The 26,679-nt window shown below is 41.7% G+C and overlaps 1 protein-coding gene across 2 annotated transcripts in view; it reads right to left on the bottom strand.

Annotated features, from left to right (window-relative positions):
* The window catches only part of srpra (SRP receptor subunit alpha), a 55,684-nt gene that overhangs the window by 3,496 nt on the left and 25,509 nt on the right, over window positions 1-26,679 (bottom strand). For both annotated transcript variants that reach the window (XM_059957220.1, XM_059957221.1), the window contains exons 7-12: window positions 18,624-18,733; window positions 18,413-18,531; window positions 18,181-18,267; window positions 11,079-11,251; window positions 3,961-4,174; window positions 2,419-2,582 (exon numbers count right to left, since the gene is read on the bottom strand). In XM_059957220.1, the coding sequence (XP_059813203.1) occupies window positions 2,419-2,582; window positions 3,961-4,174; window positions 11,079-11,251; window positions 18,181-18,267; window positions 18,413-18,531; window positions 18,624-18,733 (867 nt within the window). The remainder of the gene's footprint in view (window positions 1-2,418; window positions 2,583-3,960; window positions 4,175-11,078; window positions 11,252-18,180; window positions 18,268-18,412; window positions 18,532-18,623; window positions 18,734-26,679) is intronic.

The following is a 26,679-nucleotide window of genomic DNA, read 5'->3' as shown; positions in this document are numbered from 1 at the left end:
GTTTCAGGGTACTTGGAGGCACATGATAAAATAAACCAAAGTCATCATGGTTTCCTTAAGAGGAAATCTTGCCTGACAAATATGTTGGAATTCTTTGAGGAAATGTCAAGGATAGACAAAAGGAGAGTCGGTGGATGTAGTGTACTTGGATTTTCAGAAGTACTTTGACAAGGTGCCACATGAGGCTGCTTAACAATACAAGAGCCCACGGTATTACAGGAAAGATACTAGCACAGATAGAGCACTGGCTGATTGGCAGGAGGCAAAAAGAGAGAATAAAGGAAGTCTTTTTTGATTGGCTGCCGGTGACTAGTCGTTTTCCGCAGGGGTCAGTGTTGAGAGTGCTTCTTTCTACTTTATATGTCAATAATTTGGACGATAGAGTTGATTGCTTTGTGACCAAGTTTGCAGACAATACAAAGATAGGCGGAGGGGCAGGTGGAGGCAGATGGAATACAGTGTTCGACTGTATATATGGTCATGCACTTTGGTCGAAGGAATATAAGCATTAACTATTTTCTAAACAGGGAGGGAAAAAAAAAATCAAAAATCCAAGGTGCAAAGGGCCTTGGGCAGGATTCCCTAAAGGTTAATTTGCGGTTGAGTCAAAGGTGAGGAATGCAAATGTAATGTTAGCATTCATTTTGAGAGGACTAGAATATAAAAGCAAGGTTGTAATGCTGAGGCTTTATAAGGCACTGGTGAGGCCTCAATAAGTATTGTGAGCAGTTTTGAGTTTTGGGGCCCTTGTCACTAAAGGATGTGCTGATACTGAAGAGGGTTCAGAGGAGGTTGACTAGAATGGTTCCAGGAATGAAAAGCTTATCATATGAGGAGCGATTGATAGCTCTGTGCCTTTACTCATTGGAATTTAGAAGAATGTGGTGGTGGTGGGGGGGGGGAGAAAATCACATTGAAACCTATTGAATACTGAAAAGCCTAGATAGAATGGATTTGGAGAGGATGTTTCATATGATGGGGGCATTTAGGATCACAGGGCTGTCCATTTAGAACAGAGGTGAGGAGGAATTTCTTCAGCCAGAGGGTGGTTAATCTATGGAATTCATTGCCATAGTCGATTGTGGAAACCATATCATTTAGAGTATTTAAGGCAGTGGTTGATAGGCTCCCAATCAGTCAGGGCGTATAAGGTTACAGGGAGAAGGCAGTCGACTAGGGTTGAGAGGGATAATAAACCAGCCATGATGAAATAGCAGAGTAGACTTGATGGCTTAGTTCTGCTCTTCCGTCTTATGGTGTAGCCAGGTGAGTTGGGGAGGGATGAACTAATAAGCTGGGAAATGATAGGTGGAAAAGATAAAGGGCTGGAGAAAAAGGAACCTGATAGGAGAGCAGAGGAGAGTGAACCATGGGAGAAAGGGGAGGAGGGGACCCAGGGGAGATGATAGGCAGTTAAGGAGAAGAGGAGAGTTAAGAGGGGAGCCAGAGTGGGGAGTGGGAGAAGAGGGAAGGGCTGGGGAAAAAAAATTATCAGAAGTGAGAGAAATCAGTGTTCATGCCATCAGATTGGAGGTAACCCAGATGGAATACAAAGTGTTGCTCCTCCAACTTGAGAGTGGTCTCATTATGGCAATAAAGGAGGCTAAGGACTGACATGTTGGATTGAGAATGGGGATTGCAATTAAAATGGTTGGCCAATGGAAAATCCTGCTTTTTATGAATGGAGTGAAAGTGCTCAACGACCTATGTCAGGTCTCACCAGAGAATGTCACATTGGGAGGTCTGGATACAGTAGACAACCATAACAGGTGGAGTATTGTCTCACCTGGAAGGACTGTTTGGAGCCCTGAATGGAGGCAAGGGAGATGGTGAATGAGCAGGTATAGCATTTTGGCCACTTGCAAGAAAAAGTGATACTGTATCTGGTGCTCCCGGTGTGACCTCCTCTACACTGGTGAGACCCAATGTAGGTGGGGGTGGGAGAGAAGAAAAAAAATTACTTTGTCGAGCATCTTCACTCTATCTGTATTTCTATAGATGCTACCTGGCATGAGTTGCTTCAGCAATTTGTTTGTTTTACTTGATTTCTAGCATTTGCATAATCTCTTCTATTAGTGGAAAGAATATTTTGAGCCATACAAAGTAAAATGGCCTACTTTACTCATAATAACAAGAGTTAAGATTTTCTTTTTTTTTGTAGGATCTGGGAGTGGTTGACAAGTCCATCATTTTCCCCCCACCCCTATTGCCTTAAAAGGATGTGAACTGCCTTCTTGAACCACTGCAGATCTGGTGAAAGTACTCCCAAAGTGCTGTTGGAGAAGGAATTCAAGGTAATTACATAACAACACTCAGTGAATTAGTGTTTACAAGTTGGTTATTAAATAGCATGGGGATATATGCAAAGAGAATGAGCCTAATTGTTATTGTGGGTGATAAAGAGCAAGCAATACTCACCAACTGATCCACCGCCTCATTTCCTACCAATGCCTCACCGACAAATAATACCAGATCTGGCATATTAATGGCAATGAGTTTGGCAAGAGCTGTCATTAAGGGAGTATTGTCCTGCATACGACCCGCAGTATCTATCAGAACCACATCAAAGCTCTGATTTCGAGCTGTGAAAGAAATACACATTTTAAACATTAAACCAACACTTGTCTATGAGAAAACTACATTTAGAAGTCATCAGGCCAAATAGCAGAAAAAAAAGCTGAGCTGAAGAGAACTAATGTTTGTTTTAATTTTAAAATTAAAATTCATGTGAATATTAATTCATTTTGTCATTTGAGAATCAGTTTCCAACAAGTCTTCAGATCAGAAGTCAATAATTGTTTGTCTGTACTGACATAGTCAACTTTATACCTTTCTTTAGGAAAATCTGGTTCATTGTGCTGGAGTATTATTGTATTGTCTACTAGACGGGGGCCTGTTCCTCAGTTTGGTTATGCCTAAGTAACAATTCCAAAAGCACTCTCCAATTAAGTACAGGCACATTTTAAAAAAGTTCCAGGTTTGTAAATAGAATAACAAACTGAACCCCTATTTCTCCAAGGATTCCCATTTCTTTCAGGGAAGTATCTTTCATGTACTTGTAATGGTCTGGAAAATAAATACCTATGGTTCATTGGATTTATTGCATCAATAAAAACTACAATAGCTTCTGAGAGCTTTGGAAAAATTCTGCTCAACACTTTTTTTTGATTTGCAGAATTTTATAAACATGCGTCAGAAACTTAAAAACAAAAAACTAAAAACAAATTACTTTTAATTCAGAGATATGAAACCAGAAAGATTTGTAGATGATACATGGTCCTAACAGCTTCAGAATTTAAGACCTGTAAGTTCATGTAAGATCTGTACAAAAGCACTACAGTATAGGAAATGTAATAGCACTGGAAAGGAGTGCAGAGAAAATTTCTGGTAGTGTTGGTCCTGCAGAATTTTAGTAAGAGTAATGATTGACTAGGCTGGATTTGTTTTCTTTGGGAACCAAGGAGCAGACAGTACAAGAGTATCAGAAAAATAGCTAATGAGATACTTGATGTGCTAAGGGCAAAGAACAGACAAATGCAATTGGATCCATAGCTCTTATTTTTGGCCAGTAAGAATGCAAATAAGCTAAATGGCCTCTTTGTATGGCATCTCCAATTGCTTCACAGAAAACAGGGCACTCAGTGCATTAAGCTGCCATTGTGGAAGCCATTTAGCTTGTTACAATATCTTACTACATAAACAATCAATTAGCTTTTGATATCACTAGGTAACAGTGGAATGCCGGTCTGGTCAGGAGAATAAGAATGACCCTCAAACATTGAAAATATTTCATCTAGAGAATAGCAACTCTGATTGAACAATAATACTCAATCAGTACTGCAGAAAGATAAAAAACGGACAAAGTAAAACAACTAATACAAAGTGACAGTTTGGCAAAGTGCAAACAGGTTTAGATAGTGAAGAAAATAGAAAATAGATTTTTAATAATAAAAAAATTACCAAATGCAATAGCCTCCATTGCAATGCCAGCAGCATCCTTCCCATAACCTCTCTCAAATAGCTGGACCATGCTTTGACCATTGTGTTCCTCTGGAGGGTGTAGGGCAATCAGGCGGCGAGTGTGAGTTCTGAGCTGCTCTACAGCTCCAGCACGGAAAGTGTCACAAGCAGCAATAAGAACCTGAAATCCATTTTCCATCAGCCAGAAGCTGATCTGCAGGAAGCAAAGAAAAGAGCACAAACGATAACACCTTCCCATTCAGATGCTGACTGATTACTTTTGCTGGAGATTAACAGCACTGAGTGTTTTTATTTTTGCAGATTTCAAAATGCTTTTGCCTTAATAACCGATGATATAAATGAACTTTGTAGTAACAGTGAGAGAAAACAGGGAAGTATTAGGAGAAATAAAAACTATGTGATAAAGGATACCCTTTCATGAATTCCTAGAATAAAAAGTAATTGATGCATGTCATCATGATGATCATGATGAATTCAGCACATGGATTGAATTTTTTAGTACCAGCATACTGGTTTAAAATATTAACAGACCAAAATGATTTAAACTATGAAAAATGAAACCAGGAGCAGGTTACTCAGTCTCCAGAGCAAGGGTTCCCAAACTTTGTCCGCAGACCCCTTAGTTAATGGTAGGGCTCCATGGCATAAAAAATGTTGGGAAAATGTTGAGTCTGACCCTGCAGTCATAATATTGGGGCTAATCTAATGAAAGTCTCAGATTGATATTCCCACACACCTCTGGTAATCATTTACTCACATGCCTTCAAGGAAACCACCCCCATTTACCTTAAAATATTCAGACATTGTAGCGGTGTGCTACACGCAGTGCTGAAATAACGACACGTAGTCGGTGAGCTGCAGTTGCAAAAGAGGTTTATTCAAACTTCGTGGCCTCACTTTAAAGCCTTCCTGATCCCGCCCTCCCCGGGTGGGAATGCTGTATATTCACAGTCCCGTCCCACGCGCGGGCCTTTCCCCTTGCTGGTGAAGCAGGCTTGGCGCCCTCTTTGGGACCGGCCTAAATGCCGGCGCGCACCACTTTGTGAGCCGGTTCGAGTGCGCTGGGAAGTGGGTCGCCACAACATTCTGTTTCTGCTGTCCATTGAGGAAGTTCCAAAGAGTCAAGTCTCAGGAGAAAATAAAAACTCTTGTCTTACATGGGGAACAATTTTTTAAAAAAATAGTAGCCCCAAATTTGGGATTCTTTCACAGGAGGGAACATTCTCTCACATTCACTGTGTCAAGAACCCACAGGATTAACATTTTAATCATGTCGCAATCTAGCGGATTGTCTAAACCTGCTCTGAGAATATTGTGGGCAATTTTGGGGCCATATCTAAGAAAGGATGTGCTGGCATTGAAGAGAGTCCTGAGGAGGTTCACAAGAATGATACCGGGAATGAAAGAGGAGTGTTTGATGGCTCTGGGTTTATACTCACTGGAGTTTAGAAGAATGGGGTGGTGGGGGGAAATCTCTCAAGTCAAGTCACTTTTATTGCCATTTCGACCATAACTGCTGGTACAGTACATAGTAAAAATGAGACAACATTTTTCAGGACCATGGTGTTACATGACACAGTACAAAAACTAGACTGAACTACGTAATAAAAAACAACAGAGAAAGCTACACTACAGACCTACACAGGACTGCATAAAGTGCACAAAAACAGTGCAGGCATTACAATAAATAATAAACAGGACAATAGGGCAAGGTGTCAGTCCAGGCTTCGGGTATTGAGGAGTCTGATAGCTTGGGGGAAGAAACTGTTACATAGTCTGGTCGTTAGAGTCCAAATGCTTCGGAGCCTTTTCCCAGATGGCAAGAGGGAGAAGAGATTGTATGAGGGGTGCATGGGGTCCTTAATAATGCTGTTTCCTTTGCGGATGCAGCATGTAGTGTAAATGTCCGTGATGGCGGGAAGAGAGACCCCGATGATCTTCTCAGCTGACCTCACTATCCGCTGCAGGGTCTTGCAATCTGAGATGGTGCAATTTCCGAACCAGGCAGTGATGCAGCTGCTCAGGATGGTCTCAATACAACCACTGTAGAATGTGATGAGCATGGGGGGGGGTGTGGGAGATGGACTTCCCTCAGCCTTCGCAGAAAGTAGAGATGCTGCTGGGCTTTCTTTGCTATGGAGCTGGGGTTGAGGGACCAGGTGAGATTCTCCATCAGGTGAACACCAAGAAATTTGGTGCTCTTTATGATCTCTACTGAGGAGCCGTCCATGTTCAGCGGGATGTGGTCGCTCCGTGCCCTACTGAAGTCAACAACCATCTCTTTTGTTTTGTTCACATTAGGAATCAGGTTGTTGGCACTGCACCAGTCCGTTAGCCACTGCACCTCCTCTCTGTAAGCTGACTGGTCATTCTTGCTGATGAGACCCACCACGGTTGTGTCATCGGCGAACTTGATGATATGGTTCGAACTGTGTGTTGCAGCACAGTCGTGGGTCAGCAGAGTGAACAGCAGTGGACTGAGCACACAGCCCTGGGGGGCCCCGTGCTCAGTGTGATGGTGTTGGAGATGCTGCTCCCGATCCGGACTGACTAAGGTCTCTCAGTCAGGAAGTCTAGGATCCAGTTGCAGAGGGACTCATTGAAATCTATCAAATACTGAAAGGCCTAGATAGAGTGAATATGAAGAGAATTTTTCCTATAATGGGGGGAGTCTAGGACAGAAGGCACAGCCTCAGAATAGAAAACAAACCCATTAGAACAGAGATGAGGAGCAATTTCTTAAGCCAGAGAGTGGTGAATCTGAGGAATTCATTGCCACAGACGGCTGTGGAAGCCAAGTCAATGGGTGTATTTAAAGTGGAGGTTGATAGGTTTTTGATTAGTCAAGGGTCAGGAGAGTGGGGTTGAGTGGGATAATAAATCAGCGATAATTGAACATTGGAGCAGACTCAATGGGCCAAATGGCCTAATTCTGCTTGTGGCCTTCCCTCCAAACGCAATCTTCCCATTTCAAGTATTAGTTTATTCTGAACTGATTCCATTGCAAGAACCACCTTCTTAAATAAGGGGACTAGCACTCAACACAATATTCCGGATGTGCTTCCATCCACACAACTGAAAATCAACCTCCCCTAGCAATAAATAATGACATTCAATCAGCTTTCCCAATCACAGGCAAGTCATAGGAATTTAGAGCATGAATCAGCACTTAGAATTGTGATAATGGGCACACATTTGAGGGAAGGGCTGGATTGTCAGCTTAATAATGGCAGAGGGGACATCCAGATCTCGGATTGTCTACTGAGGCCCTATGGTAGATGTTAGAATTAAGAGAAGGGTGGTCACTTTGCTGTGTTAGGTTATGAAACTGACAATGGTTAGTGGGAATTAGAGGAACAGATAGTAAGCAAATCACATAAAAGTGTAAGAGTGATAGCAGTGGGGGAATGTAACTTTCCAACAGAGACTGGGATTACTTTGGTGCAAGGGGCTTTACCAATCTGCAATGGTAGATATCAGAATAGTTTTGCCCACAGTAATGATTTCAAAAGCAAGGCGACATAAATTTAAGGCAAGAGGAAGGCGTTTTAAAAGGACTTAAGGGAAAAGTTTAAAGGTTGTGAAATGGTTCCCGCAGATTGGAAGGTTGCAATTCAACCCAAAGGAGAGGGGAAACACAGAGGTGCAAGACACTGAAGATGCTAGAATCAGGAACAGACAAGAAAATGGAGGAGTCAGTTATCAGGTAGCTTCTGTGGAGGTATTTGGGCAGTCAATATTTTGGGTGGGGACCCTTCATCTGAAATGAAAAATGAGGGGAAGGGATGGAGCAAGCACTGGCAAGCAAGATGAGCCAGGGTGATAGGCAGATGGAGGTGTGCAAATACTGAGAGACTAGATGGAGGCAACAAAGAGCTGGTGATGATAGAATCCAATCAGAAAGGAAGGGGGGGGCATGGAATCAAATAAGTTGGTTTGACAGATGGGAACACTACAACCCGGTGGTAGGTGTGTGTGGGTGATGGGCAAATGGAAAGGAGGGAAAAAATCGGACTGGGCGTGTGCTGGGTTGGGATTGGGAAGAACTCGGTACATCAGAAGAAAGGAATGGGAAAAAGTGTGCAGTTTACCTGAAATTGGAGAATTCAATGTTTACGTCATTGGGTTGGAGACTGCCCAGGTGGAATATGAGGTGCTGTTCATCTAGTTTGCACTTTTGCTTCCCCCAGGCAGTAGAGAAGAAGGCAAAGGATAGAGAAGGAAAAAAAAACAAGGAACTGGAGGTTGATTAGCCTATCAGCAGGAGGGAAAACGCTAGTCTATTGTGAAAGATATGATAATAGGATATCATGAAAACATCCACAGGATCAGAGAGATCCAATGTGCATTTGAGAAACCAATCTTTTATTCTGAAGATGTAACTAGCAGAAATGTGGGAAGCCAGTGGATGTTAACGATTTGAATTTCCTAAAGACCTTTGATAATGTCCCACATGTTAGTCCACAAAATTATAGTACACAAGAAATAATATATTGGAATTGATTAAAAACTGCTTGACAGATAAGAAAAGGTAGGAATTGGCCCTTATTGTGGTGACAGGTGGTTAACTACTCATCTCCTCCAAGAATCAGTGCTTAGATACAATATAATATTTGGATCAAGGATCTGAATACAATGTCTAAATTTGTTAACAATACAAAACTGGGGAGATTGTAAGATGTGCAGGGGACACAAAGAAGCTTCAAGGTGAATGACAGTTTGTCCAACATGCGGGAGATGCAGTATCATATGGTTAAATGCAGTTTGGTAGAAAACACAGAAACATGGAGCATTAGTTAAATGTTGATAATTGGACGTACAAAGTGATCTGACTGCCCTTGTCGCTAGTCACTAAACACAAGCATACTGGTGTAGCAGGTGCTTAAGAAAGCTAAGAGTATGTTGCCAATTACTGTAAGAAGTTTTGGGTAAAAGAACGAAGATGCTTTACTACAATTATACAGGGCCTTGTTGAGACCACCCCTAGTGGGCAAATGTGCAGCTTTGACCATAAGATATAGCAGCAGAATTAGTCACAAGGCCCATAGAGTCTGATCCACATTCCATCATGGCTGATTTATTATCCTTCTCAATCCATTTTCCTGTCTTCTTCCCATAACCTTTAATGTCCTTACTAATCAAGAATATATCAATCTTTACTTTAAAAATACCCAATGACGTGGTCTCCACAGATACACCATCCTCTGGCTAAAAAAAAAATTCCTCATCTCTGTACTAAAGGGACAACTTTCCATTCTGAAGTATGTCCTTTAGTTCTAGACTTCCCCCACTACAGGAAACACCCTCTCCACATCCATTCTATCCTTTCAATAGGTTTCAATAAGATCCCCCCCATCACCATATTCTTCTAAAATCTAGCCAAGTACAAGTCCAGAGTCATCAAATTCTCCTCATACATTAACCCTTTTATTCCCCAAAATCATTCTTGAGAATGTCCTCTGGACCTTCTCCAATGACAGCAGAACCTTTCTTAGATATGGGGCATGGAGCTGCTTACAATATTCCAAGCGCAGTGTGACCAATGCCTTTTAAAGCCTCAGTACTACATCCTTGCTCTTAAATTCTAGTCCTCTTAAAATGAATGCTAACGTTCTATAAGCCTTCCTTGCCACTTCCAAGTTAACCCTGGGGGAATCCTGCACAAGGGCTCCCAAGTCTCTTTGCACTTCTGATTTCTGAATTTGCTCATTTAGAAAAATAGTCTACACCTTTATACCTTCTACCAAAGTGCACAACCATACACTTTCCTACGCTACGTTCCATCTGCCACTTCGTTATCCATTCTCCCAATCTGATCAAGTCTTATTGGAGACTCCCTGCTTCCTCAACACTACCTGCCCCTACCCCTATTTTCGTATTGTCCACAAACATGACCACAAAGCCATTAATTTCTGTCATCCAAATTATTGGCATATAATGTGAAAAGAAGCAGTCCCAACACAAACCCCTGTGGAATACCAGTCTGGTGATCGTGGCATGGATGCTACGTGCCCTCCTGCCTGATGGGAGTGGGACAAACCATCCACGAGCATGGGATCCTTCACGTTACTGGCCCTCTCACCATCTTTCCATATACAAGTCCTTGATGGCGAGTAGGCTGGAGCCAGTGATACATTGGGCCATTTTTACTACCTGTTGTAGAGCCTGTCTGCCGCAATCCAATTTCTGTACTAAGCAGTGATGCAGCTTGTTAGGATGCTTTCTACTGCGCATCTGCAGAATGAAAGTGTGTATGGATGTGCACAAAGTCCAGCTCTCTTCAGCCTCCTCAGAAAGTAGAGGCGAGGCATTGGTGAGCTTTCCTGACAGTGTAGGTTGTGTTCTAGGACCATGAGAGGTTGTGTGTGATGTGCAGTTTCATATGCATTAATAGTCTCATGTGTGGCACCTTGTCAAAGGCCTCCTGAAAATACAAGTGAACAACATCCACTAATTCTCCTTTGTCTATCTTGCCTGTCATTTCCTCAAAGGATTCCAATAGATTTATCAAGCAAGGAAAAAAATGCTAACTTTAGCCAATTTTATCAAATGCCTCCAAGATTCCCTTGGCTTCCTTATCTATGAACGGTTGTACTTGTTTTGGGGGGGGGGGGGGGAGAGAGAGAACAAAGAGTCACCAAATGGGTTCTTCTGACAACAAGGAAGAGAAATTGGATTGATTAGGCTTCTATTGACTAGATCTGAGAAGAACAAGGAGATCTCATAGAAACGTACAAAATTCTGACACAGCTTTGACAAGCTGAATGAAGATAAGACATCTCCTTTGAATGGGCTTTTTAAAACCAGCAGTCACACTGTCTAAGGATACAGGGTAATAAATCTTGGATCACATTAGTTAGGGATTTTTATTTATGGCAGAAAGGCAAGTTTTCTTTTGATCAAGGGAAATGAAATCCAGTGTTGAACAGTATAGTATACTGGTGTCACAGAGCAAAAAGCTGCGGATCCACCTGGCCAAAGGCTAACAGGTTCCAGTAGTTTTAGCTGCTGTTTGGTTTGGATAAAATGGTGAGGATATTCAGGACTGAAGTAAAAACATAGTATTTGCACTTCAGTTGATTTTATCAATGCCTTACCTTGGCGAGGTTGGTAGATTTTCCAACTCCATTTACTCCACAAAAAGCAATGACAAATGGACGCCTTTGTTTTTGAGCTTCTAAAACATCTCGCAGGATATCAACACGTCTCTTGGGCTGCAGAATCTGGACCAGGGAATCTTGCAAGGCCTGCTTCACTGTTGAGGTCACCGCTGTTGGAGGGCACAGAAACCAAGCTGAGTTAGCAGGAAGTTCCCCATCAATAAAAAGTACTTAAACAAGTTAAAAACTTATCCTCAGATTCATTCTTCCACTTATTACCTCCCGGCTTCTGACAGTACCTTCCCCTCATCTGCTCTCACATATCAGCTGCCAGCTTGTACTTCTCCCACTCCCTCCACCACCTTGTTTAGGCTTCTGTCCCCTTTTCTCCAATCCTGATGAAGGTTCTCAGGCTGAAACACCAACTGTTTCAGAATTAGATTTATTATCATTGAAATATGTTGTGAAATTTGTTATTTTGCGACAGCAGTACAATGCAAGATATAAAAAATTTCTAATTATAAAATTAAGTAGTGCAAGAGAGCAAAATAGTGAGGTAGTGTTGACAGACCATTCAGAAATCTAATGGCAGATGGGAAGAAGCTGTTCCTAAAAGATTGAATATGCATTTTCAGACTTCTATACCTCCTCCCCACTGGTAGTAATGAGAAGAGGACATGCCTGGGATGGTAAGGGTCCTTGATAATGGATACCACCTTCTTGAGGCACAGCCTTTTGAACATGCCCTTGAGGTTAGTGAGGCTAGTGCTCACGATGGAGCTGGATGAATCTGTAAACCACTGCATTGAAGCCTCCACACCAGGTGGTGATACAACCAGTCAGAAGGCTCTCCACGGTACAGCTGCAGAAATTTGAGAGTCTTTGGTGACATACAAAATCTGCTTAAGCTCCTGATCAAGTGTAGACAGACACTGGATTGTTTATTGCCCTCCATAGATTCTGCTTGACTTGCTGAGTTCCCCAGCATTTTGTGTGTGTTGCTCAAGATTTATGGCATCTGCAGAATTACTTGTGTCATAAGATTTCTCCAAACTTTTATTCTGAAGCGAGGAGTACCAGTTGTACAAGTAACCTTGTTGCCAGTTTACTCAAGTCCAGAGAAATGTTGCTGAGCAACATTCCTGTTATTGTTGGTGGAAGGAGAGAAGTGAGGAGCAGAAGGTCTGTCTGATTTCCTGCTCCACCCATCCAAATCCCCCCCCCCCCAATCTTTTCTTAAAGTCTACAATTGCTGTAGATGTCATGCATTCCAGCCGTACTTTTTTCAGGATTTATTCTCTTTGAAAGCGTCACCCAATGCAGAGGTATTGTACTGCACTGGTATCATACCCAACAGTTAATAACACCACATACACACCTACAGCAGAAATGATACATGATATCAGCTAGTATGCTTGATCCCAACAAGTAGAGGAAAGGGTACATCACAATTGAAAAGTCTAGAGAGCAGAAGTTACCCCCTTGAAGTTCTAAAATTCATCAGTGAAGTGTTTCACTTGCCAATCCATTGTCTATCTCATCCACATCTGGGAAAGGAAAATACCAGGGGACCTCAGACGCCATCCTCACACCATCTTCAAGAAAGAAGTCAAATCCGACTCTGGCAACTGCAGTGGGGTCACCCTGATCTTTGTCTTGAGAAATGTCATCACCACGGTGCTCCCTCAACCACATCCTTCCAACAGCCAAAGAACTGTTCCGTAAGAGGTAGCATGGTAGCTTAGTAGTTAGCACAATGCTTCAGAGTAACAGTGCCCCGGGTTCAATTCTCACCGCTGCCTGCAAGGAATTTGAATGTTCTCCCCGTGACCGTGTGGGTTTCCTCAAGTGCTCTGATTTCCTCCCACAGTCCAAAGATGCTAAGGCTGGTAGGTTAATTGGTCTTTGTAAATTGTCACGTGATTAGGCTAGGGCTAAATCAGGAATTGCTGGCTTGAAGGGACAGAAGGGCCGATTCCACTCTGTATCTCAATGAATAAAAACGTGCAGTAAGGATTCTATCCATTTACAGGCCAGGTCAACACAAGCTTTGGCTTCAGCTAGGAAGGATTTTGAAGCACTCTTCTCAAATAGAGCTTCCCACTGAAATGTATCTCCATTTTTACTTTAGAATGGTATTGGGTAGGCAATAAGGTTGTATCACTGTCTCAACACTTGTTTATCTCCCAATCATTTTTATTGCAATAATGTACCTCACCAACAAAACTCCCCTTTGAAAGGATCCAAATTTCATAATTAATTTGAAATTGTCCAACTTGCAGCAAGTATACTCAAGAACTACTGAGGTTTGGTCAGGCTGCACTATTCAGACACTTGCATTTTTATGAATTCACTAGCCAAACATTAAGCCAGTCACCTTTTCTCCTCCCCCCCCCCCCCACCCATTGAAACCTAAAACATTATGGGCCTTACACTCATCCTTTGCACAAACAAAAGGTCCTCTACTAACCTGACCCTGCTGTATGATACTGCACTCTGACAACAAAAGTTTATAGGAAGACCTAGGAGAACAGGATTAATTCAAACATCTCAAGAACCATTTCTCAGTGAAGACAGGCATCATTGATGAAATTTATCATCGTTTTCAATGCATTATCAAAGTTATTGGTCGATTGAACAAATGCTTCAGAAAGGGACGGATCATCTAATGAGCGATTATTCAAGTTCAAATTTATTGTCATTCAACTAAATGCATGTATACAGCCAAACAAAACAATGTTCCTCTGGACAAGGTGCATAACTTGGTACATATAATTCACACACATACGTAAAGTAATATTACCACAAATAAATAACAAATAATAAAATATATTCAAGATTGACATTTAGCATATGGTACATTTACAACACAAATTTAAAAAGTGAACAGTATAATGTTACTGGTGTTTCATACATGATGAGACCTTGGTGGCGGCGGCAAGGAGTTCAGTAGTCTCATGGCCTGGGGAAAGAAGCTGTTTCCTATCCTAACAGTCCATGTCCTAACACTTTAGTATCTTCTGCCTGATGGTAGGGGGTCAAAGATATTGTTGGGACAGATGGGAGGGATCCTTGCCAATCCAGAGGGCCTTGTTATGCAGCACTCCTGATAAATAACTTAGATGGGTGAAAGCAAAACTGTGAAGGTGGAAAGAAACAATCACTCTGTTGAATATTCTAAAGCCCCCCCCCCCCCCCCCAGCAATTAGAACACTGAGGAGCAGATCAGGAGAAAATAAATGTGCAAAAAAAAGATTACGGTATTGTCATGGGTGACCTCAACTTCCCTCATATTGATTGATAGCTCCTTAGTGCAAAAGGTTTAGATACAGCAAAATTTGTTAGGTGTGTTCAGGAAGGATTTCTGATATAATGGATAAGGACATGTAAGGGTGTGTTGGTAAGTTTATAAGTAAAGAGTTGATGGTGCTATTGGTAGTGTAGGCAGAGATGGGCTGAGAAGTGGCAGATACAGTTCAATCCAGAAAAAGTGGGAAGTGATACACTTTGAAAGGTTGAACTTGAAGGCAGAGTATGAAGTTAATGGCAGGATTCTTAGCAGTGTGAAGGAACAGAAGGATCTTGGGGTCCACATCCATAGATCCCTCAATATTGCTGTGCAAGTTGATAAAGTGGTTAAGAAGGTGTATAGTGTGCAGAGTGTATTGACCTTCATAAATTAGGGGATTAAGTTCAAGAACCATAAGATAACGTTGCAGATCTATAAAACTCTGGTTAGACCACACTTGGAGTATTGTGTTCAGTTCCTGTCACCACTTTATAGGAAGGATATGGAAGCTCTAGAGGGGATGCAGAGGAAATTTACCTGAATGCTGCCTGAATTAGAGAATATGTCTTATGAGGAAAGGTTGAGTAAACTTGGGCTTTTTTGTTGGGAACAAAGGAGGATTAGAGGTGATTTGACAGATGTATAGAAGACGAAAGAGTGGACAGCCCGAATTTTTTTTCCAGGGGGAAATGGAAGGGGGTACAAATTTAACGTGATTGGAGGAAAGTATGGGGGGGGGGGTGGTGAAGACGTCAGAGATAGTTATTTTAAATATACACACACACACAGAATGGTGGTGGTAGAGGCAGATACAGGGATATTTTAAGAGACTCTTAGATAGGTAGATGGATGATAGAAAAATGGAGGGCTATATGAGAGAAAGGAGTTGGATCAATTTTGTAGTAGGGTAAAAGGTCGGCAAAACATTGTGGGCCAAAGGGTCTGTACTGTTCTATGTTCTAAATACCAAGATATCAAATATGGCACAGAACATCTGGTCTACAAGTTTACAGTAAACCCTCACCTCCTTTATGCTTTGAGACAACAAATACTGACCTGGCAAAATTCTCCAAATTTACTAGTTTGATAAGCAAACCAAAATAATGTCTTCTTCCAATGCAAACGTCCCTATATTGAGAACCTCATTAAATTCTTGTGGCTTTGCTGAGTAGACCACTAGGTTTGCATATTGGACCTAGCTTAACATCAGTCTAAATTTTAACATATCATGGACTTCAGAGAAGGGATGGGTTTGCAACTTATCAAAAACAATGCAAGATGGTTCCTGAAAACTTGCCTGTCATTTCTCATTTTGATCAGAGCTCAAATATACACTAAGTGGCCACTTTATTAGGTACACCTGCTCATTAATGCAAACATTTAATCAGCCATCATGTGTCAGCAACTCAATGCATAAAAACAAGCAGACATAGTCAAGAGATTCAGTTGTTGTTCAGATCAAACATTAGAATGGGAAAGAAATGTCATCCAAGTGACTTTGACTGTGGAATGATTGCTGGTGCCAGATAGGGTGGTTTGAGTAACTGCTGGGATAGTCATGCACAACAATCTCTATAGAGTTTCAGCAGGCCAGGCAGCATCTATGGGGGGGGGGGGGGGAAATTACAGTTGACTTTCGGGCCAAAACGCTTCAGCAGGACTGGAGAAAAAAGGCTGAGGAGCGGATTTGTAAGATCTTTGGGGGGGGGGGGGGAGAAAAAACACTAGGTGACAGGTGAAACTTGGAGAGGGAGGGATGAAGCAAAGAGCTAGGAAGTTGGTGAAAAAGACAGAAGGCCATAGAGGAAAGAAAAAAAGAGAGGGGGGCGGGAGGCAAGGAGCACCAGAGGGAGGCGGTGGGCAGGCAAGGAGATAACATGAGAGGGGGAAAATGTGGATGAGAAATGGTGGGGGGGGGGGGGGGTGGGTGGAGAGGTACTACTTTAAGTTTGAGAAATCAATTTTCATGCCATCAGGTTGGAGGCTACCCGAACAGAATACAAGGTGTTGTTCCTCCAACCCAAATGTGGCCTGATCATAACAGTGCAGGAGGCCATGAATGAACATAATTGGAATGGCAATGGGAAGTGGATTTAAAATGAATGGCAACTGGGAGATCTTGCTTGTTCTGGTGGACGGAGTATAGATGCTTGGTGAAGTGGTCTCCCAAACTACGTCAGGTCTCATCGATATATAGGACGCCACACCGGGAGCACCAAACACAGTCCATCTGTCCCTCCCCACTGATCTCCCTCCTGGCACTTATTCTTACAAGCAGAACAAGTGCTCTACCTGTCCCTGCACCTCCTCATTCACTACCATTCAGGACCCCAAATAGTCCTTCCGGGTGAGACAACACTTCACTTGTGAATCTGTTTGGATCATATACTGTGCTCGGTTCTCCCAGTGTGGTCTCATGTATATCAATGAGACCCAACATTGATTGGGTGACTGCTCAGCCTGGCCTGTTGAGTTAGTGTGTGTTGCTCAAATTTCCAGCATCTGCAGATTTTCTCTTGTTTGTGAGTCTCTAGAGTTTATAGAGAATGGTGCAAAAAAAAAAAGACCAAAAAAAAAATCCAGTGAGCAGCAATTCTGTGGGTGAAAACACCTTGTTAATGAGAGCAGTCAGAGGAGAATGGCCAGACTGGTTCAAGTCAACAGGAAGGTGACAGTAACTCAAATAACCACATTACAACAGTGGTGTGCAGAAGGGCATCTCTGAACACAAAACACATCGAACCTTGAAGTGGTTGGGCTACAGCAGTAGTTCCACACCTGTACCTAACAAAATGGCCACTGGCTGTAATTTAATGTACATTTATCATACAACAGCAGGGAGCAAATTTAAAGTGGAAGGTTAGTTATCCACATCCCATAAATACCAGGTGCAAAGGTTCCACCAACATTAAGGGTTTTTTTAAATGCAGTCCTAAAAATTACACCTGTTCCCAGTCATGCAAGTGACAATTATACACCTCTAAGTGAATTTATAGAATTTTATCCCAACACTGCATCTGTCATTGGATTTTACAATACTGTCTGAGGAATTCTGGCTGTGCTCTGAAAGAGAGGGCTTCACTTATTGCTGAAAGTCAGAAGCAGGGAGTCCTTGCAGATACTTGAGCCAGTAATTAGACCAGCCTGATGCATGAATAAAGCAAATTCAAACCAGTTTCTGTGGTGGATACTCCAACATTTCTTGATGTCTGTTTTACTGCCATGGATAACCAAAGAATAATACACTTATAAATCACCTTCAATTTTTCTCAAATGGTTAATTGAAAGAATGATTCAGGCTTCTCCACTCAGTCTCAACACTAATGTCATCACCTAAACACATCCAAGGGTTAATCATATGTAACAGTCATTAGAGTGGCACCTCTTACTTTTTCCAATCCTTCCCCTAATCAGTCTTTGCACATAGGCTACATAATACATACAGTACATCATCCACCTTGATGGCCAATACAGCAACAAGTGTTAGTCAGAAGCCAAGCTATACAGAAAAGTTAGAAGCCTGACTTTAGATCAATAAATTTAATCCCCTTTTCATTCAAATATAAATCTGCAAGGCAAGTGGTAACTTGGGCCTAAATAATAACTTCTACAACATTCTCCTCCAACATGAAAAGTCAAATCAGGCTCTCTGTACTTGGAACAAGATTCACAAAAATGGACAAACAGAAGTGGAATGAAAGATGCAAATTTAACTCTCAGTTAGAAAAGATAATTCCTTACGTTGCCATGTTAAACTAAGATGGTATCAAATGAGCAGACATTCTAGATTACAGCACAAGTAGAACTTACTGCTAAAAGTTCCCATGATTTTTCCCTCCAATTTTTTTGCCACTGATTCACATAGCTGAAGAGCAATATCTGCAGCAACATTCTTAGCTGCAGGAGAGAAAGGAAGAGAAGAATACAAGTTAAGGAATGCCTCTTCGGCTTTTAATCTCACATTACTTGTGCAATTACATAAAAAACTTAAAATGATTTGGAGTCATAGTTTAGTGTAAAAGAGGACATGCCTATTACTTACCAATTAGGTGATCCTTCATCTTGTCAAGTACAGGAGCCATCAGTTCTGGGGTAAGGCTTTTAGATCCAACAAGACCCTTCAACATTCCAAACATGCCACCAATTCCACCTTTCTTCACACTGTGGTGTAACATTGTGCATGTGATAAATAAAAATAAATTTTCTAGAAAATTCCATTTAACTGTTTTATGAATGGCGTTGTATGAACATACCTGGTATCAGAAATCTCTTGTACTTCTGCTTCATCCTCCTCTTCCTCCTCATCACAACTATCATAATCTACAGTTTTCAGATCTCCTGCCATTGACCCACGATAAATGCTCTGTAATAAATAATCGTCAAATTTGTGAATAAATCAAAATTATTTTTCTATTTCTACCAATGCATGCCTTCGGTGCATTAATGCAGATTATGCCTTGTTCAAAGTACTTGATTGACCTGTATTTATTGTAGTTTAACATGGTATCATAAAGAATGAACTTTTCTAAATGAGTGTTCAGTTGCATCTTTTACTAGACTTATGTTTGGAAACGCAAAGGAAAATATCCGATGCACAGCTATGTCCCAGAAGAAATAAGTGGCTAATTAATCCATCGAGAAAGTGAGGCATTTTGGGCACACAACTCTTTTTTTGAATTGTATAGTCAATATTCAAATTAAAAGAAACAACGAAACAATTAACTTTAATCCATCTAGTTCAGTAACATCAGACAAATTTGAAAATTTGCCATGTTACAATATTACACAAAGCCTAGTTTCCTAATATGCTTGCGTATAATCTACTTTCTCCTACAAAGTTCTTCCCAGCTATTAATTTACCTGTCTTACTCATATTTATTGAGTTGTTCATTTAATACTTGCTACATTTTTCTTTAATCTCTTGGGGCACAGAGGAGTAGCAGCAAAAACTAAGTCACATGGTTGGTAGGAGGTGATGATGTGAATGTACTTGATAGGTTGTCTACTTAAGGAAGCATTAATAATTGCTTGAAAACAGGTCATGCTCCTGATTCAGGAAGCAGAGTAAAATACAAAACTTACCCAAGACTGCCAGGAACAATAAAGTCCACAAACAAATCAATGAATTGATGAAGATCACTCCCATACAAATATATTTAGACATTTTCCACAAAACATAACCAATGATATATCCATTCCAACAGCCCCTCACTTAAGTAAAACAATGTTTCAATTCTTTCTCTCCTGTCAATATCTGATTTCCTTTGAATACATCTATCCCATTTTTACAAATGACTTAATAAGATTCAATGTTCAAAATAAATTTATTATCAGTTACCTTGAGATTCATTTTCTTGCAAGCATTTACAGGGAATAAAAATACAATAGAATTTATGAAAAGCTATACATAAACAAAGACAAACAATAAATAAGCAAAAGATGAGCAAATATGCAAAAAATGTTGAGTACCTTCACTCTGTCCACAACAAGCAGTTTTTCTTGAAAAAAACCAACTATTTTCATTCCAGTCCCCATTCCCATTCCAACATGTCAATCCACAGCCTCCTCTACTGCCACTATGAGGACACTCTCAGGTTGCAGGAGCAACACCTCATAGTCTAAATGGGTAGCCTCCAACCTTCCAGTAATTTCTTACACCACCTTCTCGTTTTCCATTGCCCATTCTGAATTCATCCCCTCCCCTACTAACCTAACATCTGCAGCATGTAACTTTCCTCCAAACAACACTTTTAATCACCTTAACGATCTTCAGCTCTCACAATCAAATGAAGAACCTGGACTAGTCAGGTGCAGTGCCTTTAAGGCTCACTGCCATGGCTGAAAGTGAGGCAGAAGAGGGGGAACCCAAGCCAAGATGAAATGCAGAGAGATGAGGCCTCCTCTACTCTGCACCTTGTCTGTAAGTGTGCAGTTGCTGGAGAATGAAATTGATGATCTGAGGGCAAGACTGCTGCATCAGAGGCAGAAGAGAGTCTGCTCAATTGTATGCTTTATCAAAACTTGGCTTTCTCCGGATACGCCAGATGCAGCAGTCAGTCCAGAAGGATTTACAGAATGGGCCGAACTGCAGACTCAGGAAAGGAAAAGGGACAAGGTGTGTGTTTTATGGTAAACTCTTGTTGGTGCTCCAACACAGCAGTTCTGTTGAACTCATGTTTCCCTGATTTGGAACACCCAACGGTTAAATACTGTCGATTCTATTTACCGCGGGAGCTCTCAGGTGTAATCCTGACTGTAGTTTATATAATACTAACTTCCAACTATAATCTAGTAATCTATAATGCTGCATGGAACAGCCCATCCCAATGCATTTCAAATTATAGTCAGGACTTCAACTGGGCATGTTTGAAGAAAAACCTGCTCAATTTATCACCAGCATATAACTTGTAGCACCAGAGGTCCCGACATATTAGGCCACTGCTATACTAAGTTAAGTTCCTTGCCCAGACTGCATTTTGGTAAATCAGATCACTTGGCGGTCCTCCTCCTATCTGCATTCAGGCAGGGGCTAAAGTGCAAAGCTCCAAAGATTAGGACAACAAAGAGGTAGTTGCAGGAGGCAGAGGAGCGATTATGGGATTGGTTCGAGACAGTGGACTGAGCCATGTTCAAGCATTCATCTAGAGGTCTGAATGAATACACCATGGTTGTAATGGATTATATTAAAACAGCTGTATATAAGTGTGTCCCCACTAAATCATTCAGTCTTCCCCAATCAGGAACCCTGGATGAACCTTGAGATCCAAAATCTTCTGAAGGCCAGATCGAAGGCATTCAAGTCAGGAAACCAAGAAAGCTACAAAAGATGCAGGAATGACCTCCAGAAAGCCATCTCACATCCAAAGTGGACATTCCAGACCGAACTTGAATCAACAAAGGATGCTCGACAGCTGTGGCAGGGCTTCGCTTCCAGATGAGCTCAATGCCTTCTATGCTCACTTTGACCGTCAGAACATGGAGGAACCATCGTGTACCCCCACATCCTTCGGTGATCTGAAGTTGACATGTGGGCTGCTTTGAAGAGGGTGAATCCACAGACCTGATGGGGTACCTGGCCATGTATTAAAGACCTGTGTTAACCAGCTGGCTGGTGTGTTCCCTGAAATCTTTAACCTCTCATTGTGTGGTACCCATCCGATTTAAGTAGGCTTCAATTACACCAGTGCCCAAGAAGAGCATGGTAACCTGTTTCAATACTATCACCCAGTTGCACTTTCATCCACAGTGATGAAGTGTTTTAAGAGGTTGGTAATTAAACATACAAGCTCCTGCATCAGAGATGGCTTGGGTCCACTCCAATTTGTCTACTGGAGCAACTGGCCCACAGCTGATGCCATCTCATTGGCTCTTTGCTCAATTGTGGATAGCAAAGGTACCTACATCAGGATGCTCTTTATCAACTACAGATCAGCATTCAATACCATCATCTGCTCAAATCTAATCAATAAGTTCCAAGACTTTGGTCTCAATAAATCCTTGTGCAATTGGATCCTGGATTTCCTCATTCATTGACCCCAGTCAGTTCAGATTGGCAACATCTTCTCCACAATCGCCATCAGCACAGGTGCACCACAGGGCTGTGTGCTTAGCCCCCGCTCTACTCGGTTTACACCTATGACTGAGACTAAGCACAGCCCTAATGCCATATTCAAGTTTGCTGATGACACCTCCGCTGTGGGCTGAATCAAAGGTGGTGATGAATCAGCTCAATAACTTTAAATTCCTGGGTGTCACTATTTCAGAGAACCTGTCCTGGACATAGCATGCAAGTGCAATGCAAAGAGAGCACAGCAATGCCTCTACTTCCTTAGGAGCCTGTGGAGATTCGGCATGAATCAGAATCAGGTTTATTATCACCAGCATGTGACATGAAATTTGTTCACTTAGCAGCAGCAGTTCAATGCAATACATGATCTAGCAGAGAGAAAAAAATAAATAAATAAACAAGTAAATCGATTACTGTAAATTCCAGTGTATAAGCCAAGAATCTGGCCCTAAAATTAGGGGGTCGGCTTATACAGAGGGTGCCAACTTTGGAAAAATGAATACACGGAAGACAGGTCGTATTTATTGGCTGTTACTGAGTCAAATGCTTTCCACTGTCGACTAATGAATTCTTTGAATGGTTTGTTTAAACTAGTGGCTGGAGCATGAGCATCAAACCACCAGGGATGACTGTGTAAAGGGGGTTTCTTCTTTTTTTCTTGGTTACTGTTGGGAAAGGGTTTCTTTGTTTTGTTAAAAGCAGGAATATTTCTTTGTTGCGAGAGTGCTGGAAGTTTGTTTGTTAAAATTTACTGATAACGAGAATGGTATTCCTTTGTAAACCAAATGGGGATTAATGTTCTTTCTTCTGAGTCTGTAAGCTTTTGGGCAGATCGGCGCAAGGGGGTTGAGAGAGAGGACGCAATGCTGTAAACTGGGTGAGGAACGGACCCCAAGCGGGGGTCCGAGGCCAGGAGGTACTCCGAGGAGGGGGGGATGAAGCTAGACGTGCTTGGTTGACCACTCGGAGGGTCCTGAGCTGCGAGTCAAGGAGTTTGGAGTTGGATCGAATGGTGGCCAGAAGACTTCAGTAATTGAGCTCCAACGGTTGTACACGAAGTGGTTTGGACTTTGATAAGTTTGGCGCCTTTTCTTTATTTTTTCTCTTCATATATACTGTATCGTTATTAATCACTTAGTTATAGTAACCTTTATAAATTGTACTCATTTAATCGCTTATGGTGTACTGTCTGTTTTTTGGGCGAGGCAGGGACATCACACAGCATCCACACCAGCTGATTACCCAGTTTGGCGGGGCCGAAGGCTGCTCCCACTAGACGAGAAAGAGCTGAGCGAGCCGGAGGCGACCCAGGGGGTTACATCTGCAATGTCTGTATTTTGAGCTTTCAATGCTGCTTTTGTCTCACCTGACAAGTGCACTTTGAACATGTCCCAGACAAGCAGCGACTTTTCCTTCCTGAAACCTTCGCGACGTCGATGCCGCACCTCTTTAACCCACTTCAAGCAACCCGCTTCGTCCATCCAGCAGTGTTCTTGAACGTAAACAACAACACCCCGCGGGAATTTTCTGAGCAAACTTTGCTTTTTGTCTCAACACAAGATCAAGTCTATTCATAAATCGGGTGCACCAACTTCATGTAGCTTTGAAATTTTCGCTGACCTCTCGGTGTTTTTCATCCCGTTTCAACGCTTGAACTCGAATCATTTCTCTGGTAACAATGTATCCAGACGATCACTGGTGATTCCCTTTTTCTTCCAGTTCTGGCCACTGGCACGTTTTCCCACAGTTTGTACATTTCGTCTATGGCGTGTCCTCTGCCTTTCTCCACTCTCTCACTTGTGTTCTCATTTACAGTAAACTTTTTAGCAGCCTCAGAATTATTCGTTCCTTTAGCAAAATCAACAACCTTCAGCTTGAAGCCAGCATCATATCACATTTGTTTTCATCTTTTGTACATAGTGGTCACAAACTTAATACTGAGTACACTTACTGATCCCGCTACCCCGTGTTATGCTTTAACGAGCTTACGATGGGCGTTAAATGGTTTCATGGGGGTTACATTTCAGAGGATTCTTTTCCTTTGGAAACCTAATCCAAAATTCCCCTCCCTGATTTATTTATTAAGAATTTGCTTATAACGCTCTACAATGTGTAGGCCTGCTTTCTTAGCAGGTACTAGTACACAAAGTTTCCAGGCTCCAGATCCGGCAAAGCTGAGGATCGGCATGTGAGATCTTATGATCTTTTCTGGTTAAATCAAAGACATCTGCAAAAGGGGTTGGCTTATATAAAGGTAACATGAAAAAGGTCACCTTTTTAACCTTGAAAATAGGGGATCGGCTTATACTCCGGGTCGGCTTGTACACCGGAATTTATGGTATGTATATTGAATAGATTGAAAAAAATGTGCGAAAACAGAAATATTGTATATTAAAAACAGTGAGGTAGTGTCCAAAGAGTCAATGTTCATTTAGGAATCAGATGGAAAAGAGGAAGAGCTGTTCCTGAATCACTGAATGTGTGCCTTCAGGCTTCTGTACCTCCTACCTGATGGTAACTGTAAGAAAAGGGCATGCCCTGGGTGCTGGAGGTCCTTAATAATGGACGCTGCCTTTCTGAGACACCGCTCCCTAAAGACGTCCTGGGTACTTTGTTAGCTAGTGCCTGAGATGGAGCTGACTAGATTTACAACCTTCTGCAGCTTCTTTCCGTCCTGTGCAGTAGCACCCTCACCCCATACCAGACAGTGATGCAGCCTGTCAGAATACTCTCCATGGTACAACTATAGAAGTTTTTGAGTGTATTTGTTGACCAGGTTAGATTCTCAGAGATCTTGACACCCAGGTACTTGAAGCTGCTCACTCTCTCCACTTCTGATCCTTCTATGAGGATTGGTATGTGTTCCTTCATCTTACCCTTCCTGAACTCCACAATCAGCTCTTTCGTCTTACTGACGATGAGTGCCAGGTTGTTGCTGTGGCACCATTCCACTAGTTGGCATATCTCACACCTGTACACCCTTGCGTCACCAGCTGAGATTCTAACAATAATGGTTGTATCATCAGCAAAATTATAGATGGTATTTCATCTAAAACATTGACAAACTTCTGTAGATGTGTAATGAAGAGTGTATTGACTGGCTGCATCACAGCCTGGTATGGAAACACCAATGCCTTTGAACAGAAAATCCTACAAGATGTAGTACATAACAGGGAAAAACTGTCCCAACCACTGAACACATCTACATGAAACACTGTCATCGGAAAGCAACATCCATCAGAGATCCCCACCACCTAGGTCATGCCTTCTTTTCCCTGCTACCATCAAGTAGAAGACACAAGAGCCTCAGGACTCACACCACCAGTTTCAAGAACAGTTATTACCCCTCAACTATCAGGCTCTTGAATAAAAGGGGATAACTACACTCACTTTCCCCACCATTGAAATGTCCTCACAACCAATGATCTCACCTTTAAGTACTATGTCATTATTCCATGCTTTCATTATTTACTGCTATTTATTTCTATTTGTATTTGCAGTTTGTTGTCTTCTGCACTCCAGTTGATCTTTCATTGATCCTGTTATAGTTACTATTCTATAAGTTTGCTGAGTATGCCTACAAGTAAATGAATCTCAAGGTTATACATAGTGACATATGTACTTTGATAATAAAATTTACTTTGAACCTTCTTATTATGTCTCCCCCCCACTTTTCTTTCCCCCAGTCCTGAAGGGTCTCAGCCCAAAAGAAATTAGAATTACTCCTCAAACCTGAGCAAAGATTGCTATTCTTTCAACAAAATACAGCAACCCACAGCAATGCAAATTGAATTTCTTTCTCAATAACATATCCTGCATATAACATATCCTTCTCCTTTGTTAAGATTTATATCCCTAATTTGGTCCCATTAGCAAATTTTTCCTTTAAATTCCTAACAAAATCAATGTGAAATAAATGTAAATTGTGCCCAGTGGTCCCAGTATCAACCACTGTACATTTTTACTTCCCCATCTGAAGTCTTGCCCTTTATTTCCACGCTGTTTTCTGTTTGTAAGTTAGCTTGCCTTTCTTACCTGCCTCATGATTTCAAATGCTGCAAGTCATTATTTTATTGCATCTGACATTACTGAATGACTTGAGAGGCAAGTGTGACCAGAACACTCAAAGCCTTCCCTACAACAAATGCATCAAAATTTCAAACTCATTATTTCCAGATTCCTCTTCTATATTATATATCTCTACTGCCAATACCACCTTTACACCAGTGCTTCCAATACAAGTTGAAATAAATCTCAACCATGCTTCTTTCATCTCCCCACCTCCACTTATAATTTGGATTGCCCCCCCCCCCTCACTTTGCCCTGCTTTTCATCCCACCAATGAATCACCTTGGTAATTTCTGATGGCTCCAACATAATATCATTCTAGATGCATCATTCTACTGTTTTCCAGCATCCCAAGGGACCAGGATTCTGTGGTACACCAATCCAACTCCTCTTGTCATGCACCTAATTGTTAAAGGAAGTTGTTCACATGTACTCTTTCCAAGTTGGTATACTACATTTAGAAATTGTACACTGTTCATGGCATAGTTCTCTCCATATTGAAAAAAACTAAATGTAAATAAAGTCCACTTTGCAGAACACACCATTATCTGTGAGCCTTTAGTTCTGTCAATTTTAATTCTCCATCTCTCCTTGACCTCTCTGCCAAGTCCCTCCTGCACAGTTTCTGAGCCCAATACAATTCAAGGGCACATCGTCTAACCAGACACAAATCA

The sequence above is a fragment of the Hypanus sabinus genome, chromosome X2, assembly GCF_030144855.1.
Source record: "Hypanus sabinus isolate sHypSab1 chromosome X2, sHypSab1.hap1, whole genome shotgun sequence".
Taxonomy (NCBI): Eukaryota; Metazoa; Chordata; class Chondrichthyes; order Myliobatiformes; family Dasyatidae; genus Hypanus; species Hypanus sabinus.
The sequence above is the reverse complement of the archived record's forward strand: the minus strand, read 5'-3'. Positions and strand labels throughout refer to the sequence as shown.